This window comes from Haliaeetus albicilla, chromosome 8 (genome assembly GCF_947461875.1).
Source record: "Haliaeetus albicilla chromosome 8, bHalAlb1.1, whole genome shotgun sequence".
In the NCBI taxonomy this organism is placed as follows: Eukaryota; Metazoa; Chordata; class Aves; order Accipitriformes; family Accipitridae; genus Haliaeetus; species Haliaeetus albicilla.
The window spans coordinates 16,507,726-16,535,143 of record NC_091490.1 but is presented as its reverse complement, the minus strand read 5'-3'; the positions used below and the strand labels follow the sequence as shown (position 1 = coordinate 16,535,143).

The 27,418-nt window shown below is 41.9% G+C and overlaps 2 protein-coding genes across 3 annotated transcripts in view; one reads left to right on the top strand and one right to left on the bottom strand.

Annotated features, from left to right (window-relative positions):
• The first annotated feature begins 306 nt into the window (after nucleotides 1-306).
• LOC104325205 (uricase) lies at nucleotides 307-27,418 on the top strand. The gene is made up of 8 exons (XM_069789099.1): nucleotides 307-417; nucleotides 18,901-19,119; nucleotides 19,899-20,012; nucleotides 20,136-20,214; nucleotides 23,443-23,629; nucleotides 24,135-24,258; nucleotides 24,676-24,759; nucleotides 25,779-27,418. The coding sequence occupies exons 1-8, from the start codon at nucleotides 403-405 to the stop codon at nucleotides 25,914-25,916; spliced, it is 960 nt and encodes a 319-aa protein (XP_069645200.1). The 5' UTR covers nucleotides 307-402; the 3' UTR covers nucleotides 25,917-27,418.
• DNASE2B (deoxyribonuclease 2 beta) overlaps nucleotides 5,942-27,418 on the bottom strand; it is a 34,976-nt gene continuing 13,499 nt past the window's right edge. Inside the window, exons 1-7 of one of the 2 annotated variants that reach the window (XM_069789097.1) lie at nucleotides 25,752-25,769; nucleotides 16,713-16,865; nucleotides 12,670-12,847; nucleotides 11,295-11,376; nucleotides 10,106-10,267; nucleotides 8,392-8,589; nucleotides 5,942-7,831 (exon numbers count right to left, since the gene is read on the bottom strand). In XM_069789097.1, the coding sequence (XP_069645198.1) occupies nucleotides 7,476-7,831; nucleotides 8,392-8,589; nucleotides 10,106-10,267; nucleotides 11,295-11,376; nucleotides 12,670-12,847; nucleotides 16,713-16,825 (1,089 nt within the window). In that variant the 5' untranslated portion in view covers nucleotides 16,826-16,865; nucleotides 25,752-25,769 and the 3' untranslated portion in view covers nucleotides 5,942-7,475. Of the gene's footprint in view, nucleotides 7,832-8,391; nucleotides 8,590-10,105; nucleotides 10,268-11,294; nucleotides 11,377-12,669; nucleotides 12,848-16,712; nucleotides 16,866-25,751; nucleotides 25,770-27,418 lie in introns of those variants that run through there. The other variant, XM_069789096.1, reaches the window with a different exon arrangement.

Below are 27,418 nucleotides of genomic sequence, written 5' to 3'. Positions count from 1 at the left end.
ACTACACTACCATCCTCTAAACACAGTTTGTGTCATAGACCACGAAAGGTTCAGATCTTATCCTTCAGGTTTTATGCATGTCTTTGAAGTTCTGTTCCCACTGAAGATGAAGGCAAATTCCCACTGATATTAATGGGGTTAGGATGGGTCCTTGTCCCTATTTTTGCTGTTGTTTCCTTTGTTGCAGTAGACCTATTCCTTTATTAAAGCTTTTGCCTGGGGGAAAAAGGAAAGCCATGTTACTAAATAAATTATGAAATATTTACATTTGTGAAGCCAACCCCTTATGCCTAGCTCCTCCTCTGATATTAAGATGACACTTTTTATAGAGCTACGGCTTCTATACTGCCATTATTCTTCTGTGGCATCCAAGACCAGGAGGTGACAAAACAGCAGGCCACCATGAGCCAAGTGACAGTAAGTAATATCTAGGAATGCTTGCTGATTTTGACTCAGTGCAGTGAGAAACAACTATATGAGACCAGTGATGGTTTGTTTAGTGCAGGAGAGCAAAGTAGGATCAGAGATGAAACTGAAGAAAACAGAAAACTGGGGAGGTTTCTAAACTAAGCTTGATTTTTACCTGAGAATAAAAGCCCATATGTTGTAGGTATATCTGTAATAATAATCCCAAGATCAAAGTGTTAAAAAGGCATGTTTGCTTATCACTATTTATGTTCTGTGTATGTTTATTTGTATTTACTTTTTTTGCCTGCAGTTCTCTCAATGCCACAAGAATGAATGAAGCTAGCTTTAGTGTCACGATCTGTAATGAAATGATCTGCAGTTACTCTTGTGAATGTTTTGCATCTCTTGTTTTCATTGTATTTTTGTATTGGCTTTAAAACTAAATAGTAGCTTTAAAACTAAATAGTAGCTTCCTTCTTTTAAAAAAAAGCGGGTTAGCATGTTGTTCAAATATGTGTGGTTCAAACTGTTTAGCTTAGCTTATGAATTTCTCCCTCCTACTTTTACATATTTAATGTTTTTGACTTTGTCTTGCCCCACCTCTTGTAGGTTTGGTAACAGGCAGGTAATGACTTTCTCTCTGGGTGTTGGTTTGTTGTTTTGGGTTTTTTTCCTAATACCTGGCTAAGTCACTTCAGTTTATGCCTTTCATTTTTATTGCTCTGTGGCATAGCCTATGGAGATTATATCTGTAAAATGGATAAATGTTAAGTAACTATCACAGTAAATGAAACTTCCTGTTAATTGGATTTCCGCACAGTTAAATCCTAATGGTTCTCTGTCACCAAACTCAAGGTCTCCGACCTCCCTGGTGTCACCCATCCTAATGTTCCTTCTGCTCTTCCCTTGCTTTTTCTCTTTTGCTCACCTTCAGTTGTCTTGCTTCCTCTTCTCCATTTCTCCTGCAAGCTCTCTTTGCTCCCATTTGTCTGGTTCTTACACATCTTTTGGCAGTAAAGAGGAGTGCAGGTTGGTGGGTGGCTGGGAACACAACTGTACTAATTTTCCCTATTTGCTGTGCAGCATTTCTTCCATGGTCTTTCTTTGCAAAATGTCCCATGCAAAATTGTTGGTTCCCTCATTCTCACCTTGACTTTCATGAAAGAAATATTTGTAATAGTTAGCAAGCAAAAGAGGAAAAGATGCATATTTCCTTTGCACAATGCCTAGGATTTACAAGGTCAGTATGTGAAATGGAGCGGCTTTCAGAGCAGGGAAGGAAACAGTTCCTGAAATGTTTACTGAGTTGGGCATTTTTAATCCTCAACAAGAGGTGGTGGACAGTGGTGCTGAGCATACTCATACCAGTGCAAAAATACATTTTTAAAACTGCACTATAGCAGGAGAAATACTGATTTTTGGCTGGCAGAATCTTAGCCCAAAAAGGAAACCTGAAAAAAACCAGACACAGAAAAGCCTTGGAGCTAAATATATTCACACATTAGAAAGTCAGAAGTAAGGAACAAAAAGAAAACACTTGGTGATATGGACTTTAGTGAGCTTTTGGCAGGCTTTGGAATGTAATAGGGAAACCGTGTACTGCTGTAATGTGACATGCTTATTTGCAGGCATTAATACATGTGAAGGCAGATTTTTGGGTTACTGTATTATGATGCACAACTGTGTGGCTAATTTGCATGCAAAATTTCTATGATTAATAAATTAGGCAATGCTATTACAAGTGTACTACAGTGAACCACTTGTAGCAATCAAGTGTAGCCAGCAGTCTACCAGGCAACATTAAATACTATGCTCTTATCCAGTAAAGCTTTGAATATTTAAAATTAGTTTGCAGTTCCCAAGCTGAAAAGTGATCAAGGGAGGGGGCGAATGTTGCATACTTTTATCCCTCTTACAGGAGAATCAGAGTAGTCACCAGATACCTTGTGTAGAAATGTCAAACAAACTCAACTGAAAAAAACAAAGTCAAGAGGATTTACTGAAATCTCTTGAGTAAAAGTGTAACACAGCTGTTTATAAAAAGTAAGATATATTTTTTCAAGTCCTAATGTTTTGTATTTAACAGTTTGAGTAAAATGAACATATCAAATATGGATGGAATAGCACACTCTTAATACTGGGATAAATCAGTTAAAAACCATAAAGATAAGCATAAAATAGGCCTGCATTAAAAAATTATATTATGAGCTAGCTCCTGGCTGAGGCCAAGATCTGAAAGTGCTACAACTGATTTCTGAGTTCACATGTAGCTTCTTTTACTGCATTCATGCCAAGTTCATAAAGATTATGAGAAAATTCAGCAGATTAGGCCTTTAATCTGGTATCTCCAGTCTAAATAGAAAAGTGTCAGATCTGGCTAGGCTACTCAGGGTACCAGGGTATCTAGAAGACACTGATATTGATATCCTAACTTGAAATTTCAGATCAGGGTCTCTGCCTTGTACTATGAAGAATTTATGCCCTCCTACAAGGGGCTTTCCCTAACAAAAATTTCTATTAATCACCATTCTCATTTTTAAATTCCTGTCTTTTTAAAAAATCTCTTGTGAAATTAAAGAGGTGCATCATATTCTTGCATCACATTCTTAGCACAGTTAGGCTTTGGCTTATACCAAGCTTTTAGAAGACACTGCCAGCACTACTCTGTCTCCCGAACGTTTTACCCAGGGCACAGGCAGTTTACATGTTCTGAAGCAATTACTATACTAAGTACCCAGTGATGTATCTTTCCCAGAAACTGAAAATAAAGGTATAAAAGAGATCCACACAATGATTTATGGGCGTTAACATATGGGTGTAAGTTTCTCTGGGGATAATTATGTGACTATGCTAATAACGCCAAGGATGCTTTGATACATGAAAACAAATTCTCACAATGATGTTCTTGAGCATTTCACTACTGTCAGGAGTGTATATATTTAAACAGGAGAGAGGGATGAGAGAGGCCCATACGTTTTCACAAAAATAACTCTCTCCCTTCATGCTGCAGGCAAGCTGAGAAAGCCCTGTTTGACACAAGCACTTACATTAGATGTGTTTACTGGAAACTTCCCATTTTGAGAGCAGAAAACTACACAAAGTGTGCTGAGAGGGGAGCAGTGTGTGTGGTTTGCAGGGATAGCTGGAAGAATGGGCATTACTGACAGCAGAATGATCAAAACCTCCTGGGCTTTGCAGGACTTCTGTACTTCTAAAAAGTGCAGTCTAGCATACTTTGAAGCAGACTTTGCTGTGGTTCAGAAACACACCTGTGGACCTCTGTGACAAGTCCAAGTGCCAGGCTAAGTTAGCATGCTTTGGAGAAGGGGATGTTCCCAGCTCAGTCAGAGAAATTTCTCCCAAAGCTTCCCCTGACTTGCTGGCAGACAGCTGGCATGGAGCCCCAGGTGTCCTTGAGAAATTCTCCAATACATTGCTCATCACTTGCATCATGAGGGCTCTGTATTTTTTCAGTTGTTGTGGAGACACCAGAAGCAACCCCACCATAAAGGCTGCCCTGTGAAGTGGGCTCAGGCCGCAATGCCTGTGCCTGTTTTTGCAGTATTGTAGTTGCCCAGCTGGGATTAAACTCCACACAGTTTATGGTTTTATGCCTTCAAATTTTGTTTGGTTTTTTTTGTTTGTTTTTTAGCTTTTCTTCTAGTGAGGCTAATGTCTAATCCTTTGACCTCTTACATTAAGTCTGTGTAAAATTGCACTCTTCCAACACAGCAAAGCACTACCCCAACAATCCACAATTACCAGTGTTATAGAAGCATCCTCAGGGATACAAGTGTTTATAGAAAAATCATCAGGGGGTTTTTTTGGAGCAGAGGCAGGGAGACAGAGTTCTGCCCTTGCTCTGGGATGGCAGTGGCTGTGGTGAGGGTAGGAAATGTCCTGGTGGGTGAGCGAGTGGCAGGCTTGTATTTTGAGAGGCTGTATTTGTATCTCCTGCCCCTTGTGAGCTTGTCAGGCATGCTGGGACCGAGTCTCAGCTTGTGGAAATGATTACAAGGCAATTTATACCAAACAATAATCCCTACTGTTGTGTTTGTTACAAACTTGGCTGCAGCATAGTAACGTTTAGTGGATTAATAACGTCTGCTTTTGGCCTCTCCTACTCCCTCAGCAAACAATTTTCATGTATAATAAATGTTCTCATTTAGTCTAACTAGAACAGAGCCCAAGGGTCAGAATAGCCATACCTGCACACTGAGGAGAAGAGACTCTGGGTTTCCAGATGAAAGACCAGCTTTCTCCCCTCTCCATGCCAGGGTCCAAGACTTCTGCCCTTTTGCAGGATCAGCTTTGCTGGGCAAGTCACCCTGAAATCACAGAGGGGGCAGTGCCAGATGTCCCCTTCCCCAGGAGAAGGTCTGTCCAGCCAAAGGGTCACAGTGGGCAGCAAAGGCAGCACAGAGTCACTGGGACAGGCAGATATTTGTTGAGCGTTTGACATTTTGGAAATTAAAAGCACATTTTAAAATTTAAAACTCTATGAATATATATATATAAAAAAATATGCAAAAATAAATATTTCACACCAACAATTGATCACAGTGCATGCTGTGGGGGCATATGAGGTTGAGTAAGTGATGTATGGTCTTGCCTTTGCACAGGAAGCCTGATAGTTACAAACCCTTTAAAAATCTCTATGGTTTATCCTGTTGATTATCAGTCTCTTTTGGGAAACAGTCTGCCCATGTTTCATAATGTGTGTAGTAGAAATACCAGGATATGCAAACATGGAAGTTACACAATGAAAGCAGAATTGAATTAAAGCTGTTTACACTGAAAAAATGAGAGAACCAGAACTGCAGCCTTTTTATTGCTACACCACTGAAATGAGTGTGTGCACAACCCAGCTATTTAGGTGCTTGTAATGTTGTGTGGTACAACTGTTTCTTTCCATCTTCCCACTGCTGTTTATGCCTCCTCAGTAACAGCTAAAATGGAGGCTACCAGTCCTGGGTATCATGGAAGAGGAATGTTCTAAGTCATTTTGTGAACCTTTATGACAGCTATCAATTAATTGATCAAATAATTAAGAACAGCAATCATTACTTAAAGTCAAGTGATGGACTGTTGACTTTTAGCCTGTGGAGCAGGGCTGTGGCAACACTGTTGTGACAGCCAGTGGATGGAGACTCTTTGCTATTGAACTCTGTGACCCAAATGGTGTGGCTGAGCATCCACCATAAGAAATACAGGTTGTGTCATAGGTCCAGGTGGCCTCTGATGCATCATGGTGAACCTCGCCAGCACTGTCTCCAGTGAAGAATTTCTCGCTGTTCCTGTACACTGAGGTCATGCATATGCAAAGGTACGGGCAAGATATAAGAGTTCAGACAGGTAGGTTACGTTAGCGTCTTGCTTATCCTGGCTTATCTGACTTATGCCCTACCATCCAACTGCTCAGCATTCTGTGTCACTGGCAATTTTCACTGCCATAAATAGGTGTTGCTTGACCACAGCTAGTAAAACAATGAAAAGTATGTATGTAAAACAATTTGACAAGCATCAGAGAAAAAACATTATCAAGCAAATTATTTATTAAATGTTATTTGGTCATACGCAGGGGAAAAAAAAAGACCTATTTCATGCAGAATATCTAAGCATTATTTTCACTGAGCTATGAGACTTGGGTTTGCCTTCAGTCCAGACTGACTAAATATGAAATCTATTCCTGCACAATTCTCCTCATTAGGCAGGCCAGATACATTATTTGTTCCAGAAGTATGCACAAGTGTTTTCTGAAATTAATTTGTTTGATACTTCGTACACTTTGTCATTTGGTTGATTTTTCGGGGTGAAAAGGGAAGGAAATCTTCAACAACTTCTTGTGGTTGTGGGGCATTTCTTTATATCTACTTCCTTTTAAGACACTGTTGTGAAGAATCAGTGGTATGGACTATGAACACAGCAAAACAGAAATATTAGTGGGACACCCAGCTCTTCAGACTGGAGTTTATATTAGCAATTCAGGGAAAAAAAATAGAAGTGAGATATAACCCTATAAATATATTTAGGAACATATTAAATACATGTACACTTTCGAATTCTGAACCCAGGAGTGTATCAGGATTTTGCAAATTAGCTTTGTCTTTATAGCAAGTCTATGGAAACTTTAGGTCATAAGCCTGAGACTGGAGGTACTGAGAATTAACACCCACGTTTGTTGTAGTGTGAAAATGTAGGGTGAAAAAACATCTTCCTTCAAATATTCTCTTCTATTTTTTTTCCTAATTGTCTCTATTTATCCTTTGGCAGCTATAAAACATTGTAACCAACCACAAATAACTATAAAGATGGAAGAGGGAGACTGAACAAACCATTTTTGTTCTTAATTTATTTTGCTTATTCATATTTTGGACACGTTTATTTGTTTATAAGATTGCTGTACATGAATAAAAGCACTAGAAATACTCCCAAGCTATTGGTTACAAATTATTTAAAGCTCATTTCTTCTCTAAAAATTAATCATGTAAAAAGAAGCTTTCCTGTCCACAGATCTACTCATCTCCCTGTCTGTATCCAATTATGTCAGGTCTTTAAGAGATTCAGCCCAAACTGAGCAGAAATGCTGTGATTGATCTCAGCAGTGCCTGGAACATGGGGCGATTTTGAAGCATTTTGGGGTACTTTTGCTAACTGCCCAGCCCCAACAACCTAGCTAATGAGACAGGTTTCTGTTGTTCCTCCTGTCCCATGTCCAGCGTCACTCACAAGTTCCCCCGGGGACACCCGTGCACGGTCGCTCACAGCGATGAGCTTTGGTTCAGCCCTGTGCAGCCGCATCCTGTCTCAGCGCCAACGGCGAGAGGAGCCGGGGAGAGAGTAGAGCGAGCGTGGCTCAGCACACATGGAGCCAGCTGGTCTGGCACCCAGAGAAAAACAGCCGTAATTTACCTGCAAACTGCCTGCTTTTATAGCTAACAAAGTGAAGGTCTAACACATCGGGCAACTCACAGGGCCATTTTTCAGAGTGAAAATATAGTTTAAGGGAGACATTTCCTACACTTTCTGTGTAACGAGGGGTTGTGCTGTTTGGGAGGAATGGTTCGTTATATCAATGTGGAAGCATCAGTGCAACTTTCGTAGTGGATTATCAAATGCCTGAAGGCTTTGTAGATGTGTTCGTTCTGTGTACAGACAAACCCACCGCTTCTCCAAGCTTGCTCAGCAGCACGGTTTAGGTCTCCAATGCAGGTCCACTGATCTTTGTATTCCCTTGAAACAGCCCATTTGGAATGATCGTTAATGGAGTAAAAGGTAGAATTCAGTGGCATCCCTATTAGGTTTATGTTGTAGACGTGGTAGTCAAGAGAGCAATTTGAGGGAAGTTTTTGGCCAGAATGCTGCCAGGATTCAGCCAACAAATCGGTCTTCAGTTCCTGAGCCATCCAGGCCACGTAGATATCTGTGGAATAACACAGGGTGTGGGAAATCAGTCTTTCACATTCCTTCATTTAAGAGGGGACTGAAAAGCATCACCTAAACTGGGCTCGTTTCATTCCAATGCATCAAGTGAGCCAGAGGGGATTTTGCCCCCTCCCCTTATTTCGACTTTTGTTTCAGAAGTTAATTTCTACTTTCCTCCTTCTCCTGGAAAACCTTTTACAAAAAATCAGCAGGATAAAAAGGAAAGGAAAAGAATTTCAAGCCTTCTTCATAACAAAAAAGCGCAGGTGATTCAAACCCCATTTTTGTTCTTTGTTGTTACTGTTGAATAACAGGGAATAAATTCCCTGAAAATCCCATTGTTGAACACCTTAATGCATTTCAAGGACCGACAGCTTTTTGCTTTGTGGGGCTGAGAGAATATTATGATGGGACACAATTCCTTGCCCTCTGCTACATTTATTTCTGAAGCTGAACTTCTTTCTTCCCCTCAAAGAAAATCCTCATTGTCAAAGAATATATTAATTGCTTATTTCTTGCTTGAGAATGTGTGATAGCTAGAGCAACAGGTTCTCTTACCATCTATGAACAAGTGTGACTTTGCAAAGTGGAGAAAGATTTCCTTGTGAGCTGACTGGAGCTTGGAGAGGTGGCGCAAGGGGACCGAGGGCAACCTGGACCCTGCACAGAGCATCTGCAGATTTGGGAGATCAGCTTGGAAGATGTTAGGAATGGAACAGCTGTAGATTCCTGGATTATAACTCAGCATCTGTTGGTCTGAGAAAAAAACAAAGAAATGAACACATGCAGAATTAAAATGGGTTAAAGCGAAGCAATCAAGAGAGTAAAGTTCTGCCTTGGAAAGGAAACCTAAATCCTTCTTAATCTTCACAGCCTATCTCCTGGAGAAGTTCAGTGTCAAACTATCTTATTTTAGCAACCAAAAACATGTTTAATTGCTGTGTGTTCCGACTGGCCCTGCAGCACATAGACTGGCTCAGAGAGTACGCTCAGGTTTTTCTGCTTACACCTCATTATTCTTAGCAGAACTGTTAACCGCTGGTATCAGTCCATTGCCACTTCCACCCATGCTCATCTTCAAGCCTCTAAGCAGTCACACAGTGCTCAGATGGCATGTGTAAATCCAAGCCTGTCTGTGTTTACAGTAGTTTCCAGTCAGTTACAGTTGCCAAGCCAAATGCAAACAGAAGAGCTGCCAAAGGGTCTAGTTTGGTTTTAGGGAGAACAGAGCTTGACTTTCAGTGCCTGGATCGAATTTGCAGAAGAAATTTACTTTTCTGTACAGTGCACAGCTTAACTGTAGAAGTCCTTGCCATGGGTATCGTAAAGAGCAAGGGAACAAACGGGCTCATTAGATGAGTTCATGGAAGACCAGTCCATCAGGAACTTTCCAGTCTTTCCAGCTCAGGAAATCCCTGAACCACAGATTACCAGAAGCTGGGAGGACAGAGCAGGAAAAGCATTAGTGTATGAGGCTCATTTTCTTATCCTCTTTCCCTAAACACATGCATAGATGTGCTTCCACAAAGAGGAACCTGGTTTAGGTAGCTCTGGGGTGTGGCCAGCCTGGCCATTTGCACAGCATATGTGTTTCGTTAATATCATTCAAGGTTTGTAACTGAGAAGAGAGTGAAAAACAGTGTGAAGAGCATTAAGGAGCGTGCCAGTATGACTTCTTGTAACGCCTTTTGATAGTCCCTTTTCAGGATTCCAGTACCAGATATCACTGTCAGATTGTTCTGAATCTTACCGGTACAGATCTTGGGTTTTTTTCTTTTTAGTATTGGTATTTTATGTGGCAAAAACTACCTGGGGAAATTCTGGGTGATATTTATTCCATATGTTGTATTTCTGACGAGTCAAGGCTACTACTCCAGCTCAAGCATTGGTTGCCTTACATTTTTAGAACTGCAGATGACTGCAGCTGAACGACCTATTACTGTTAAAAATGGTTAATCATCCTACTTTATATTTGCATAGCATTTTGTATGCATGGACTGAGTTTACCCTCAATATGCACTTGTGACTATTATTATCCCAATAGTCCCCATGGGGAGCTGGATTCAGAGTGGAAGAGTGGATTTCCCACATTCACACAGGAAATCGTTGGATAAATATAACTGAAGCCAAGAACACTGTTTCCAGGCCCCACTTGGTTTCCCAATCTGACAACGAAGGACAAGAACAAGCAATTTTTGAGGCAAAGCCTCAAGAAAAGCAGTTAGAGAGGTACAGTGGGGCAAAGGCTTTCTTAGGGAGAAGCTTTTCATACCTATTTCTGTGAACTGGTCATATTTGAAGGTTATACAGATGGCCGTCTGTCCGTATGACTCCCCAGTAGCTGGATACCCATAACCATCCTCAGGGATAGGAGGGAACAGGGGCACACTGTGAATCACCCAGAAGCCTTGTGATTTGTCCAAGAGCAGAAATCCTGTCAAAAAAAAGTTATTGAAATGAATTAAGGAGCCCTGAGACGATAGAGCTGTGTCCTACTTTGGATTTGCTGCTGCAGACACCACACTTCAATGTGTTAATGTCTACAGTAAACTGGCTCTAGAGTAGATTAATGGATTATAGGAGACACTAATACTGTATTAAAATTGCATTAGATCTCTCCTGCATCGCCTAACTCAAACTGTCACCATGTTTCTTTTGAAAAAAATATCTTTTCAAAACCTTTCTCTGCTCAAATTTTGCCTTCAGAAAGTCTGATGATTTAGTGGCTGTGATCCTCTCTCCACTGCTCATTTTCCTTTCTTCCATATATTCACTGTGTAAGGGGAAACAGAGTCCATCAACACTGTGTCTTCTTCCCCAGACCAAATTCTCCTCCCTGGGGAAGCAGCAGAGAGACGAGCTATGCCTCCCTCTGCAGCAGGGTGCTCCAGGGAGAAGCACGGCTCCTGAGCCAAGCCCGTTGCTGCAGCCTGAAAATACAGACCTGCGAATGTGTCCATCTCAGTGTCAGGCTGGGCAAACCCCATCTGCTTCCTCAAGGGAATGTTTAGACATCCAATGAAGTTTACGCTTATTTAAAGTCTTGCTTTACTTTAACTGCATACTTTAGTGCTTCCATGATCTTGGCAGCAGTTTCCTGCCCCAGAGAGAGAGAGTTTGGAGGGGTTTATGTTTAGGGTGCCTTTCTGTTCACATCTTGTACTGCTGTTGCCATTAGGCTCAGGATGATGTGGTCTGTACTTGCTGAAAGGAGCTATGAGTTTCAACTCTTGAAAATAAAGGGTCCATAAGCCGTAAGAGTTCTTCAACACAGCAGAGGCATAGCAAAACTAAAACAGAAGCTGCAGCGTATACTATACTATACTACAAACCATGCATCATGCAAATCATTCTCCAGTTTTGCTTTAGGCAGGAGTTTTAGATATGCAGATAGACAGACAAGTAGATGCTATCCACAACTTCAGAAAGGAGAAAATAGTAGCTTGGGACTCTCCCTGTACCTTTGGTATGTCCTCTTTTCCACCCGTCGGAGTCTGATTCAGGGACCTCATCGTTGTATATCGCATATGCAATGCTGTTCCTCTGCAGGAAAACAGACATTTCTGAAACATGACATTCAGTAAAAGGAAGGCATTTAAGTGAACACCTTCTACTGGGAACAGAAGAAAGAATTCAGGACTTCTCTGTGTGAACATCAGGAGCCTAATCCTTGTCCCAGTTCAGCTGAAACAGTCTCCACAGAAGTTACAGCAAAATAAACCTGAAGACTCAGCATTACTGTCCTGGTTAACATAAAGTGGAAGTTCTCTCAATCATTGCAGTAGCCCTTCCTCAAGAGGTCGAACATGCTCACTAAGACAGTTTACATGGGTTTATTGGGCACTCGCTTGCAAAGAAGTTCTCCCCTCTTTTTTTTTTTTTGTGCCTCTGATTTAGCAACCATATTTGGTGAAAATGTTTGCTGAGGAAGAATAGACATGACAAGTGTTCTTATGAAGGACAAGCAATTAATGCTTTCTTTGAAAAATATTTGCATATGGCCGCACCTTATTTCCCCTGAATAGAGAACTTCAAAGGAGTTGGGTCATGCTTCCCCTCCCAATGTACTTTGAGTTTGTAAACAGTTTATTACAATTACAGCGAGACCTGGAATAGGACAGTTGACCAGATTGCCAATATTTGACTGACTTCGGGGAATCTCTTCTAGATAGAAATTGACACCCTACCACTAACCCACAGCAGAAATGCAAAGACACACCCAGACTCCCTCAAATACTAGGTAGATGGTGAAAAAATAACCATAGGCAGATCTCGTGGTATTTTATAATCACATCACACAAATATAAATGAGGTGTCTGACTGGGGGGGGGGGGGGGGGTAGGAAGGCCTAACAAGCAGCATATGACTGCTGAAGCAGTCACAGTGATTTCAAGGGGAAGACCAAACCCCAGATTTGATTTGAGACAAGAGCATGAAACACATGCACGTGGAAAGGCTTAGGACAAGTGCCTGTAATAGTCACCACTGGCCCCAGTATGAGTTCACAGCCAGTTCACAGCTTCAGATGTTGCGCAACATGAATTGCAGAGAAGCAGCCAAAGGGACTATGTACCAACGCTCATTTTTTTTGATGGGCAATACTTTAACTGTGTGAAAGGCTTGATTAGAAATTAGAAGTTCGAGGATAATTTCTAATTGTAGCCAAAACTGCAAATAATCTGCCCAGCTGTCAAGACGCTCCCCTTGATGTGTTTTAGTAGATCTAGTTGGTCAGGTCCTGCCATACCTCTACATGCTTATTTTGGTTGGTTTCATTTCATCTGCATGTAATATCAAGTAAGCATACTAACAAAATGATAATTAAATGTCACTTGCCTCGGATTCATATGTCTCGTACAGCTGCTTCAGTGTTTGTCCCAGAGCACCCTGTGTCATGTTGATGAGGTATTTACTGAGCTGCCACTGTGGAGCCAGGGCATCCATGTACATGTATTCCAGGCCCAGCATGGGAATCTCTCCTTTGGCATGTTTTGGCAACTTGTAAAGAGCAAACCTGCAACAGTGAAGAGCAGTGGTTTTTTTACAACCATCCTGTTTGAATGTGTAAATCGGTATCTCATTCCCCCCTGAGGATTTAAGAGAAGGGTGACTCTGGGGATGCCGATGCTGGAGGGGGACCAGTGCCACCAGCATGCGGTGTGGACATCTCCCAGCCTTGAGGAGGTGACCCGGCACAGGAACCAGCAGCAGTTTGGCAGCATAATACCTGCTGCAGACAAATCTGTTGTGCTTCTTAGCAAGCAAGGGAGGCTGATTCAGCACTAAACTCCTGCTGCTGTGACCAGACTGCTGTTGGTACACCGAAAGGATTTGAGGGAGCCCTGATTTGGAGTCCCGTTTAGCCACCAAATCCCTATTGCTCCTGGTTCTGGTAGAGAACCTTAGGTCCCAAATTCAGTCTGACATTCTCATGGTCAACCTGGACACCTCTTACCAATAAATTTTTATATCATATAAACATAACTTTATATGAAACAGATAAAATTATGTATTAAAATTATAAAAATGCATGTTATATTTATACATATTAAAACCACAAAATAAGTATAAAGCCATGTGATAATGTTGTTCCAATCCTCCTTTTCATAACAGACTCACGCTCTGCTGTACTGTTGCAGACTAGATATTTGCACACCATTAGCCAGAAACACAAATCTTTTCAAAATTGTAGAGTACTCAAGGTTGTCAGTAAATGGCTCAGTTCACATTAATGTCCCTGATGAAGTAAACAGGTTTTCCCAGGGCACAAGTCCATGGGATTAATTACAATATAATTAATCGAGCCACTTTCTTCGAGTGCTGTACTTGAGTCATTTGTTATATATGTCAATAGTAAGAACTGAGTGGCATTATTTTCAATCTTATACTATTTACCAAAAATGCAGCCTGACTGTGCTTAACCCTTCGAGTATATCAGGAGGAGTAAGCCTTGCCCAGTTGATTTACAGTCTCGAGGTGGTCAAAAAAGCCATCTCCAAAAGCAGGTAAGAAGTGGCAGGAAAGCATTTTGCTAGAGGAACATTTCATCCGTGGGAAACATACATGTACAGGCAGAAGAGAAACACACCACTAGTGATCCTGGTAATCTACCTGCATTGCTGTTGACTGAGTGATGTTCCTTAAATATCTTAGGAGAAATTGTTGCTGATAACAGATCACAGAGAAGAGAAGAAAATGATCTATATAGCAAGGCTGGGGAGAGCTGTCCATGCACGAGAAGTCACAACAATCCCTTTATTTGAAATGAAGATTTGGAAAAGAGAGGAATAGCAGTAGTTACAGTAGTATGAGCTGATCCAGGAATTAGTATACGAAGCCTTTCCAAACTGCTTTGAAATGTATCGGAAGATTTATGCTCTCGGGATATTTACAGCCTTGCATCTCACAAATCCATGTTCACAGGTATGCCTATGGAAATGCTAGTAGTTGAGCTATCAGTAAATTGCTTGCCAGTTCCCAGTGGATACATGCTTTGGCCCTTTCCAGAAAGCCAGATGAGTGTATTAGCAATTAAAGTTGTATAAAATTCTTCACTGCCATTTGTGCGCAGGAAGTTTCTCAAGAGCTTACGCATATGTGGGAGGAGGGTGAAAGTTATTTTCCTGAGAACCAAGGAAAAGCAAATCTGCTTATACCTGCTTAGCATTGTCACATTATTTGCTTGTGACTGAACACCAACTTAGTACAAATAATCACATCTTTACTTCTTAATCACATCTTTAATTCTTGCCCCCCCCCCCCCCCCCCCCAAGACAAACAATGTGCAGCTCTGGCTTCAGTCCTTGACTCAAAACTTTTCAGAAAGCAGAGTTTTGGCTTTTATTTGAACAAAAATCTTCCGACAGAATACAGTGAGTTTGGATGAATAAAGGAAAGACTCCCTGCCCTCCTTAGAGAGCCAATCCTATGGCCATTTACTCTGGTAGCCCCTGTGCAAGGTGCAGTGAAGATGGTGGGATGAGCTCCTGAGTGGAATGAAAACGCAGGGGGAGACTTTTGCCAGCCCAGGCACTGCGTGTGGGTAGGATTGGCAGGCACGGCTAGGGAGCGCAGGTGGGATCAGGTCAGATAAGCCAAGTGATTCCTCTGGTTCAGTGGCAAATGAAAGGGTGCGTAAATACTAATAATGAGTAATTATGGAATATTGCAGGATGAAACCACTGACTAGGAGGAACTCACATAAAGCTCTTGCTAACTGAATATAAAACCTGCAGTGCTGTGTTTGTTTGAAAGGGCATCAACATGTTTTGGTTTAAGAGGAAGTTTTCTCAGCAGTTTCAGTTCTGCTTCTCCTATCAGCTTCATAGCAACCAAATCCAGAATCAGGCAAAAGCTGACTATTTCTTGTCAGTAAACTAGGATGACCCCTGCAGATAGGCAAGTTTCTCTTTCATTTGATCATGGCACATCAGAAATGAAATCCCCCCCCAGTTCTTCCTGCTGAATTTGTCAGAAGAGAACACGGTTATGCCTGTGCAGACCCCCCATTTCCTATCTGGAACAGGTCCCACATTGCTGGCCTTCACACAGAGGCACAGGTGAATTACTCCTAGCCACAGCTTTCAAAGGATTTCTCAGAGAATTTGGATTAAAAAATTGTGTTCATTTAAGAAATGGATGGTAAATGGGGTTTTGTTTTGGTTTTTTTTGTTTGTTTGGGTTTTAGTCTGGTTTTTCTTTCACTTTAGCAGACAGACTCATTCTCCAAGGAATAATTGCAGTTTGCAGAGAAATGAAATTTCTCTTATCTTTAAGTTGTTGGGTAGCTGCACCAACTAAGAGTCTGATTCCTGAAAAAAAATCACATTATCCAGAAGGGCCTTGGCAATGGCGACAAGTCACAGGGATGGACTGGACCCTCATACGTTTGATGCTACACCAATATAAAGCAAAGCCAGCTTTATGCTCCTGCTTGAGTAGCCTGCCTGCGGTATGAGAAGCTCCTGCCTTCCTTGCAGTTAGCTCTGTGTGCAAGGGAAGGGATGTGCAAGAATGGCACCTACTTCTTTATCACTTATATCCAAACTATTCATTGTTCCAAGAGAAAGACACTTTTCTTTTGAAATCGGTTGATATTTATCTTCGGGAGGCTTCCGTGTTCTTTTTTAAGAGGCCTTGTTTAACTTTTTAAGCCTGGGCTGGATATTATGTAATTATACTTCACATCTTTCATCTTCAAAGCGCATTAAGGCAATTAATCATTTAACACCCAAACCGGGTTTGCTGCTGGCAGTAGGATGGTACCAGCTCTAACGCACCGGCACCTCCAGCGCCGGGGAACCACCTCTGCTCCCCAGTCACAAGGTGCTTTCCCACACTGTGACCCCCGCCCCGCACCTCTCCCGCATCCCCCCGGGGGCAGCTTGGCCTCGGCTCCCCCTCAGCCACGGCAGCAAGGGGACAAGTCCCACCACGCTGCTGTTTGGGTACGAGCAGTGAGGCTAAGGGTGAGACGGCCGTTTTCCCTGCTCTGCTCGGTTCCCTCAGCCAGATGAGCCGGGTGCCAGAGCCCTGGCCCAGGCTGGGTGCCCCCAGGGCTGCCTCCGGCGAGTGCAGCCTTGGCACCTGAACACAGGTTATGCTCCCTTTGATGATGAGACATGAACGCTGTGTAAAACGGTGATTGTTTTGCAGTTAGTCATAATGCAGTAGGTTGGTTGGTTCAGTGAAGCGAAATCACATTTCAGTAACTTATCCTAGGTTTTCCAAATGCAAAATTCAGCTGCTACTCACAGGCAAACAGGATTAAAACAGCGATTGCTGTGCATTACTTCTCAGTGATCCACCTACTTCATGCAGTTTAAGCTCAAGTGTTATTTACTCACCCAGAGTTTCTCCCCTGCACGGTATTTACTTACCAATCAACTGTCTCCCCGTCTTCATTCCTGCAGGAAATCTCAGCTGCCCACAGAGGCGCGGAGGAGAGAAGCAATAGCAAAGCAGGGTGACACCATGCAGATCCCGTGGGCATTTTCGTTTCTTGGCTGCACAGGGCAAGCACTGAGCAGGCTCTAAAAGGAGAAGTTGTGTTGCATTAACTGTCAGCTCCTGCTGTACGACGCAGTAAGCGCAGCCCAGGCGGCTGCCCAGGACAGCAGAAGCAGCCCGGGAACTCAGACTCCCGCTGCAGGGACGGCCGTCGGCAGCAGGCCCAGGGCTCCCGGGAGCTGCTGGAAACTGCTCGTGCTTTCTTTGGGCAACAAAATGGCAAACTGACAGTTGTCAAGTTATGTTTTTGAGAAAACTTATCCTTGTATTCTAGGAAGTAGTATTTTGACTATTTAGAATATTCAAGGTATTCTGCTTAAAAACAAAAAAAAGCTGCAGATACTGAAACACTTTTTTTCTTTTTAGTGCTGCATGACTGAAGTATGAATTTTTTTACAAGTATCTGAAAAAAACCCAGTGTTCAGACAAGCAAAACAAAATAATTTCCATCTCACTACTTCTCCATTGTAGCAGGCACAGCCTTTGCACCACTCCTGCAAAGAGGGTTACCTGGTGAAGTGCTGAGCCCTGCCCGGTCCTGGATCTGGCAGGGGGGGCCTTCATTTGTCTGTGGGGATTGAGCCCACAGGGACTGAACAGTCAGAGAAAATGCTCTGATCTCTAAGCCACAGTAATTTACTTACAATTAGTTAATATTTTTTTTAAATTATCTTTTAAGTGCATTAGCATTTCTGTTCGGAACAAACATGTCTGAATTGAGCAATTTTACATCTGATAAACTTTTAGCAACTCACACATAAAAAGCTTCAATTATATTTTGGTGTGTAAAATATTCTTTCTCCCTCCTCATTATGCTTACATTAATAGGTGCTGATTTACATTAAGAGATGTTGATACCAACCATGGGATATTTCAGCCTCAGGGAAAGTCTAGCGCAATAAGCTCTGGATATTTTAGCATAACAGAAATCCTCACAACCTTCACAGTATTTTGTCTCTTTTCTAATAAAGCCTTTCCAACACTGTAATAGATGTGTAAATGGGATGTATTTGACAGAAGCAGGATAAAACTGAATAGGGCTTAACTCAAACAAAACAAACGACCCCAGAAAGCCGGGATTTTGGAGGTGTGGATCAAGACCTGAATTTTGCTGCTCAGACTTGCTTCTGATCCCTTTTGTGAGGCATCAGAACTGTAACAGTGGTGAGGAAACACTTTTTTAACCAGTCCAGCTCTGTCTGTCTTTTCTTCTTGCTCTTGGGAATTGCAACGTGCTTAGAGAGGATAATAAAACACACACCATGCCAAGAATGTGACAGCTGTTTCCATTTTCTGTTTGAGACTTCTGCCTTCTTACAAAGCAACCTTCCTGCCCCTCATGGAATAATTGCTTTAATACTCACCAATTCCACTGGACCTTGGAGCAGCAAGTCCCCGCTCCCCTGTGCGCATGACAGGGGGCAGCCCTGGGGACATGGAGTGCTGGCTAATGGGGGGGCTCTGCTGGCTAACGGGGGGGCTCTGCCATGCAGGATGCTGACTGTGTTTTGCCAGCTTCTGGGTGAAAATGGCAAGGGCCCAGCACATTGCACACGTGGAGCCTGACAGCAGTTGTGAGAGCTGGGAGCCAGAGGGGTAGGAGGTGCTGAAAGTCTGTTCTTGGTGCCAGGGAAGATCGGGAGTTGTATCTAGAGAGGTACAGCCCAGGCTGGCAGAGCCAGCGCCGGTGGAAGGACTGCGGAGGGTGCGGGGGTGAATGCTGCCTGCCCTCTGCACGGCTGTACCCGCGGTGACTGAGTGCACTGGGACACTCTGGGTTCAGAAGGAGATGATGGAGGGGAGACTCCATGAAGATCTAGACAAACGAGAGAGACTAATTCACTGTTACTCACGCTATATGATCTGCCCCCCCTAAAATTTTTTTCCTAAAGTGTTTTTTTCTTCCCATCAGGACTTTACAATTTATAATGGAAAAATTTTCATTATCACAACTAACCACAGAAATAAAGGCCATAAACATTGTTTATGTTTCATTGACTGAGTGTAACTCAGGCTTCCACTGAGCTCTTTTACAACTGTCACGTATTTTCTCTGCAGATCAAGGATGTAGAAGTCCTCAACTGTGAATATGGCAAGAACACAATTAAGTTCCTTCGCCTTCACAGAGAAGGGAAGAAGCACTTCGTTAAAGAAGTGGAAGTGTGCACGCATCTCCGGCTGACTTCTGCTCAGGAGTACCTGGAGGGAAACAACTCTCTTGTGATACCTACAGACACCATAAAGAATACTGTCCTTGTGTTGGCCAAAAAAAATGGGGTATTTTTTATTTTTTAACTACCCTTGCTGTTTCTTATGACGTCATTGGGAAGTGTTTGCTATACTAATTTTTTATTTTCAAAATGCATCAAAATAATCTCTCCCCTCATTGGCACATCAGATAGGCACTAAAGTCACCTTCAGTGATTTGGGAGATCATTTTTCCTCCTCCAGTGCTTACCCTGCAGACTCCTCCTTAGTTTTCCAAAGACTTTTTTCCTCACAGAGCTAGCACTATTTTTTGTAGATTTGTCATAGAAGATCCATCTCTTTTTTAATTTAATAGCACATAATACTGCATTATTCCTATATAGCATTTTTAAACAGGTCTCAAAGTATGTGAGACTCCTCTTAATTCTGTTAACTGTGCTCTTACCTCCCTCAACTGCATCTATCATAATGAGAATCTGTAGCGTAAATTGTCTGTCTCAGTAATTAAATCCCATCTTTAGCCTGTGAAGCTTAATCAGAATATCACTATGATTATTTCAGCATTATACCCTCAAAGCATAAGGCTTCTGTAGCAGTTTCTCTCAATCCAAGGACTGTAGCTCGCTATACCATAGAATGGGAGATTTTTGACATGACTCTGTAGCTGCTATTTGCAGCATATGCTGCAAGCTGATCAAATGGCTAGGCACAGTGTACAAAACCAGAAATGAGAGAAATCCGTATTTTTAACAACACTGATCCTTCCCAAATATTTACAACAATCAGAACAATCTACTTTTGTACAGGAGGTAACTGCCTCTTTCTAATAATGCTGTTTGCTGTCTTAGATCCCAACTTTAGAACAATTCGCTATAGATATCTGCAAATACTTCATGACATTTTGCCAAGTGGCGTACGTCAAAACCTACGTTCAAGAAGTACCATGGCAACGTCTACACGAGGTATCTAAAATACTAATACATTCTGTTTGTTTATGCTGGAGCCATTCGCTACTCTCAGTTCCTGTTTTCAAGTTAAGATAGTATTTACTGCACTTTTACTTACACACCTGCTCTAAATTGCAGAATGGCGTTCCCCACGTCCACTCATTCATATGCGTTCCTGATGGGATCCGCTTTTGTGAAGCTGAGCAGTGCCGAAATGGTGAGAAAAGAATTTGCAACTTCCCCCACTTCTCTGTAAATATTTCTGCCAATGAGAGATGAAGATGGCTTTAGAGATAGCTAAGAGTGTTACAGGTGTTACCGCTCCAGAGGTCTAAAATAAAGAGTACTTTTATAGTCTAATTTTGCAGTCCTTGATCTCTGAGACATGACTGAAGAACTAACATAGCTCACATTTGTATGTATATCTTAAATATATAATGGCCACAACAGCACGTCCAGCAGAACTGCTATATATTGTCACAGGATTTAATAGCCTTCTGAGAATGGTCTGCTTACTTTTTTACATTATACCATATTCTGCAGTTTCACTATTATCGTTACCCTATAGAGAAAGTGTCATGAAACCACGCTGCTGTGGGCCAATTGCCTAGTTTGCAGTTATTTTTAAAACCCTGCCTACATGCCTTGGTTTTATTTCTAAGATGCAATTCCATTGCTGCACACCAGGCTGGCTTGAATATCGTGAGCCCTCAGGTCTACATGCAAACAATTTTTCACATGAAAATACTTCAGAGTGTGCTTACTATTTCCGCACGCAATGCAAAAAAAAAAGCACCGTTTGTCTTCACTAAGAGTTCTGTGATACCTAGAAGACATAGGCTTTCAAGCTCAACTGTCTGTCTGTAAACTGGCATTCCAAAGGGAATGTCAAAATTATCTCTTCCTGCTATGACTCACAACAAGAGTGTAAATTCAATCTCACTATGTTGGTGTTTCATTTAACCCATCTTTCAGCCTACTGGGAACTGAGCTGAGACCACTACATTATTTCACACAGTGGTTTTAGAGGTTTTAGGCATTAGTTCGGTACCTATTTATTACTGCCCTAAAGTAACTTAGAACTATTTCCCATCCTACCCTCTCTCCCTATTTTTCTAACATGTCGGGGTTAGCACCAGTGGCAAGACCAGTTTCACTTGCAGACAGGACACAAGTTCTGAAAGGCGCATTTGAGCATTGTCCCTGTGTTCCTGCTGAAAGAAAAGAGAGCGCCTGTACCAGTCTCCAGTGCCTCTTGGCCTAATCTTTTCTAATGTTCCTAGTAATGTTAATGACTGCTGTTTTTTTGGCAGCCTCAATAGTATTGACTTTGGTTTCTGGAAAACGTTAAGAAAGAAACCTGAATTAAAAAAAAAAAAAAGAAAAAGAGTTTATGCTTTCTTGAAAAGCTGCTGCTCTTAATGTATGTATTGAATTAAATTTTTCATCACCTTGAAAATTCAGCATGAAATTCTGCAATTTCAGGTTCTACACAAACAAAAAGCCTTTAAGGCTTACTGAAGAAACTGCCTTTCCTTCTTAGTCTTCCCTTCATGTAGACCTTCAGCTGTTTCTTTAGGATCCCCTGCCTAAGTGAACAATAACTAAAGAGAAGATTTTCATATCCCTTTTATTTTTCTTATAAGAGAACCTTCTCTATCTTTAGCATCCTCCTATACACCTATCAGCCAGACAGAGAAATTTATTTTTCAGTTAATCCTATCTTTTAACACTTTTCTCATCATTAAAAGAAACCAAGTGAGGCTTAATAGAATTACAGGCTTATTTTTTGCCATTATATTGGCTGATAAAAGGCTCAGAGTTTTTTGGAAACTGAAAACATCATAAGTAACTTAACAGAGAAAACTGCAGACAGCACAAGCACAAAACATACTGAAAGCACAGCACGAGCTGTTCACCTCGAAAACTTTGCCTCGGCATTACATTCTTCAGTGCGAGTTTCAGGTCGATTGCTACACAGCCAGCCAGTCAGCCAGCCTTTCAGTAAATCATTCATTGCAAGGAGCTCTTTCAAACAAGGCTATGTATTTGAATACGAGATAAATGTATCTCCAGGTTCACTGATAGTATCTGCACTACATTAATATCTGTGTATTACAATCTTATAGCCAAGCAATGAATTCATCAAGATCTCAACAAACCCCAAAATATCCTGTCCAATGACAATCTCTTCCTTAGATTTTTTTTTTTTTTTTAAGCTTCAGTAAATAATAGGGGGATGTAGCCAAAATTATAGATAAACCTCCTTGGACTCATTCAAAAACAATAGTGAATGTAAACAATAGAAGAAATAGATAAAATGCAGTTTTGATAATTTCCAGTGACAGAGCAGTTTAAAAAAAAAAACCAAATTCTAAAAAAATCATGTCATTTAGAAATATCCATCACAGTGGAATTATTCCCAATATAAATTCCTGCAAAGACATGGTTTAAAGACAAAGTCTGTCAGCACTCCCAGTCCAAGGAAGGATTACTACGCACCAGACATATTCAAGGATTAATTTTGAAGTAGCTAGTGTGAGCACCAAGCGCAGCACAGAAACAGCAGCTTGGGCTTCAGCCACTGGCTATCTGTACAGGCTCTGAATAAGCCTGCGTGCCATAAAGTTTCTCTTTTCTGAATCTGCTTTTTTGGCAGCTCTGAAAATTTTCAGTTATCCATTTGGTATGCTCTAAATGACTGACCACTTGAAATTGTTTAGCCACCATCCAAAAGGTTTGTCAGAAGAAAAAGTTGAGGACACAACTCTTTGGTCTTTAGAAGATGATAACCCACCCACGCAGCAGTGATCTACAACAGCACATTTTATAAATAGTGGCTAAGAGCAAAAACGCTGTCAGTTTGAACCTGTGGGTGGCATCTGTATCAGTGCCAGTTCCCGCTAATTAGCTGAGCTGCAGGGATTTGCATTGGCTCCTCGCCCTCTCATTCTTATGGATGCAAAACTCAAAACAGGATGGGTATGTAAAGTGAACTTCTGAATGATGCTCCAAGTCTTTGTACAGAGAGTTTCTATACTTGCCTATGTTGTTAGAAAAGGCTCACCACGCCTCTTCTGTACACCACAGCCCTAGCAGCCTATTTAATTTCCCTTTAGAGCAAGCAGTAGTCCCCAAACTGACATCAGTGAGAGCCCACCCAGTGCATGTCCCAGCTCCAAGGAGGTGAGATAAAGGGTGTCCTCAGCTCTCCTTGACTGCAAGTCACTTGATGGGATTCTCTGGTTTCTAGATAGAGCTCTGATTTTAGTAGTTTCTGTCTTGTTTCTTATCTTTCTGCAGTAGCTAGGCTTGCAACAGAAGCACACGAGTGAGTCCTGGAGAGACCGCTTCATGGCCCTGGAGCTGTCACTGCAAGTATGCACCCAGTGGTTTCTCTTTGCCTGAAAAGGAGCTCATATTGTCTCGTATTTTTGGATCACAGGTCCCCTGGTTGTTTTTGCTGGAATTAAAGATCTGAAACTTATGAAGACAACACAGTCTGGATTTGAAGGCTTTTATAAGAATGAATACACCACGCTTCCTGAAAGGCATGACAGGATTTTATGCGGAGAGCTCTTCTGCAAATGGTCATACGGCGAATGCAAGGATTTTGACTTTGACTGCATATGGTACACGTTCAATCAAACAGTATTTATTACCTAATCTATGATCCCAAAGGCCCTCTATACAATACAGCAGTGTAAAGGCTAGACATACAGTTGCTGTGCACCAGCCGCTCTCACAGATCTCCGTGGCAGCACTAAGTGTTAGGAGGGGCGAGAGCTACTCCTTGGGGGGCACTCCTCTCTCTGATGGTGCATCAATGGATGGTATTTAAATGGGCAGTTCAGTGTTCCGTACAGAACACGTTAGGAGAAGAAACAAACAACTAATTTGTTACATACTTTTAGCCAAACACCTATTTGTGAATTGCGGAGCTGGGGAGTGGGCAGAATTTGGAGGTGACAGTACAAAGAAACTGTTCTTCCATAAAATCCCATGTGCTATGTATTTGTCAGAAAAGACAGAGGAAAATACACCACACCACACACCCCACACCCCCCCAGTAAAACATTATGGATCTAGACAGAGACAGCTGATACAAGGTTTTGTAAGAACCTGTGTTACCTCTAGGAACAAAATCCGTGAATGTATCCTTGAAGCCTTTGCCGGGCCACCCGACTGTGGGGAATATTCACCCTCTTACCAGAAAACTGTCAACTCTATCCAGATGCTCATCCTTTCCAAAGTGTCACAGGTATCTTCTTTCCTCCTGCTGCTGTTTTACTTAAACAATAGTGAATGTTAATTGGACCACTGAGAAGACCAAAACGAGCCAATTATTTCCTCTGGCAGTTCTGTGTAAGACTGGAAACTGTTTGGTGGTAGTACAGCTAGATGGTCTGAAAAAAATATGAACACACTGAGTAGTTCATATGCTGCTCCCCAGCTGTGAACACAATGGGGGAGAATATCACTCAGTGCTTGGCAAGACATGAGTAAAAGTAAAGGGCGTGCTACAACATTGTCTACATGTTCAACAGATTGCATTTGATCAACTGTACGTGGCGGCGGTGGGGTGGCGTGGAGGGAGGTACAGTGAGTGGAAAGACTGCCAGGCTGTTGGCTGAAAAGGTGCCCTAATTCATTGCCTTATCTGTTTTCATGGTTTCAGGTACAGGTCATAGAAGTCATCTTGAACAACACTTTTTATAATGTCGTAGACATGAAGAATCTAGGCTTGACCAATGACAAAGAAGTAAGTAAATGCTCCAAACACAACTTGCCTGGACTCTTTAGAAATACTCAGCCTAAAAGCATAGCAGCAGTTCTGCACAGAGCAGAGTTAAAGTGAGCAAACTTTCTCACCCAGCCCCAGTGAAAGCTCCACCTTACCTCTAGAAGAGATTTACACTGATTACAGAAGAAGGATAATTGCTTTCTTGTGCTGTTGATAAAAGCTAAAGGAGCACAGCAGAATGCTTTGGCGATCAAAGTGATCTGTAACAGAGACTACCTCTGAAAAATCATTCCCATTTTCTCCACTGAATTTGACTTTGTTATAATGTCAACCTGTGCAGTTTTAACCAAGCAGAATGAGTCATGGCATCCTTTCACGTAGCCAAGTAGTGTGAAAAGCTATCCCACTGTGGCTCTTCCTTCTGCTCCATTGGCAGCACCACTGAGCCCAGGGAGCATCCTTGGTGCAGTGGGGTTACAAGTAGGTGAGCTAGGCCATAGGGTAACTCTAGGTGACAGAAGACCAGCTCTCTAAGTGAGCAGTGAAGGGATGTTTCTGTAGCCATTAGGAGCCAAAGTAGATTGGTCCAACAGTGGACAAGGTATAAGCCTGGGATCAGGCAGAGGGTGAGGGATGTAGGGCGTGAGATATATTTGCTCCTCTCTCCACAGCTGCTCTAACTGACAGCGAGCTCTGGCTGCAAGTCTGTTATGTTATCCTCATGTGACAGAGGGCAACTGGGTTATTCCATTTTGCATCAATAGTCTATAGTCCGTTTATGCTGTAGTGTCCCTCTCTACGTCTTGTGATTCTGCTGCCATAGAACGTTCGATCCTACCCTTGCCCTCTTTCAGGTGGATGTTATAGATCCATTTTCACTTGAGATAACAGCAACATCTACCACTGATGTTCTTAAGAGAAGGAAAGGGCCTGGACATGACTTTATGAGGAGGTGAATAGCTGCAGTTTCTGCTGTGATGATGCTGGCACATCCCTGTCTCAGAAATTACCTCTGTGTTTGTGCTCATCCTCCTCAGGTTCTGGTTCCAGTGGAAACTCCCTATGGCTCCTGCGCTTGCACACTTGGCAGGAAGAAGTTCTTAGAAGCACAAGGCCATGTGCTAAAAGATGAGAGGCAAAGTCAGTTTGGACTGACAGCTTCCCAGGGAAACTAAACCTCTTGGCTACACTCACACCTTCCTGATAAACTTAATAGTATGGCTTTCCTATCAGCGTATACTCCTTACTGGCCTCTTCCATTGCTACTTTCCCTCTAGGAACTCCTGAGGTTGACATTTCTGAAGGACCCTCAGGAATTCAGAAATCAAAGTCTGTCCCTGAATCCCAGTGTGATTTGCAGATTGAAATCCCCTATGCTTTTGAAAATTCCAGCTGGAAACATTATAGTAAATTAATTTTTAAACCAGCTATTCCCAGACCTTTTAATGAAACAATTAATTTGATAATGTCTGTAACATGTTTTTGACATGTAAAATCAGCAACTCTGTATATTCTATTTATTAATGTTCCTTCAGTAAAATGACACGAGACCAGATGTTTCATTGACATTACCTGTCATGACCCCTTGATGCCCCTCTGATCTACAGATCTCAGGTTCTGACCCAGTAACTGAACAGGGAATCAGTCAGACACTGATTTCTTTGTGAAGGAAATGAAAAAAAGAAAAAAAAAAAAGTGTCTCTCATATCTCCTTTGCAGTGTGAATAGTTACAGCTGTTGACTAATTTTTCTGCATGTATTCTGACTGCATGGCTGCTGCTGCTACTCAGACTATACAGTTACTATATAATTACTTTTATATTAATCACTGAGGTGTTTGAGGTTTGGGGCTATCTCTGTAAGTTTAATTAAAAAGTTTTCTTTAGCCTAATAATCTCATCATGACTTCTGAGCAGGCAGGAGTCAACCTAAGTAACCCTATTACTTTTGGGAGGGGTAGGGAGAAAGCTAGAGAGACAGACAATGCATATCTTCCTTTAGTTACCCCAGGTGATAGCTCTGAATATAAAGATAAAACTATACAGCCAACAATTCTCATCTCGCAAACTGTGGCTACCACATTTGCAACAGAAATCCTGCTCAACTTCTGACAGCTTCTAACCGCTGCTCTCATTTTCTCCAAGCATCATTTTCACAGACTCCATGTGACAGAGTGCAAATCCAATGGGAAGTGCCCAAAGTTACTTCTGAAAACTGCAATTCAGTTACCTTTGTGCCTTCTCAGTTTGGCAGAGCTGCAGCATTTCTCAGGGTACAATCATTAAATTCATAGGCACAGAAAATGAGGAACATGTCCTGCACCACGTGACATTTTGAGGTGCTTTTCAAGATAGGAACTTGCCTTGGTGAGCAGGACATAACAGATGCGAAGGGAAGACACTGTTCACAAGCCTGAGATATCTCCTGAAAAACAACAGGACAAATGACACCATAGAGTGAAGCTGTCCCAGATATGCTGTTCCTTGGTCACTAGCCAATTCTGAAAGTTTTACTTAAACCACTTCTAGCTTTTGCTGGGCACATTCTTTCTTACCTTGTTAGATTGTGTTGTATTCTGCTTGTGGGCTTATGTCTTGCTATTTCTGCTATTTTTAGGTGCTTGTAATTTATTAATGTATCTTTTAAGGGCAAATAAAGAGCAACATCAAAAAACAAA

What these genes read in the sequence shown, in the direction of transcription:
- LOC104325205 (XM_069789099.1), top strand. An exon ending in AGCTGAGCAGTGCCGAAATG is followed by an intron (nt 20,215 to 23,442) that starts GTGAGAAAAGAA and finishes TTTGGATCACAG; the next exon opens with GTCCCCTGGTTGTTTTTGCT. An exon ending in GCTTGACCAATGACAAAGAA is followed by an intron (nt 24,760 to 25,778) that starts GTAAGTAAATGC and finishes CATCCTCCTCAG; the next exon opens with GTTCTGGTTCCAGTGGAAAC.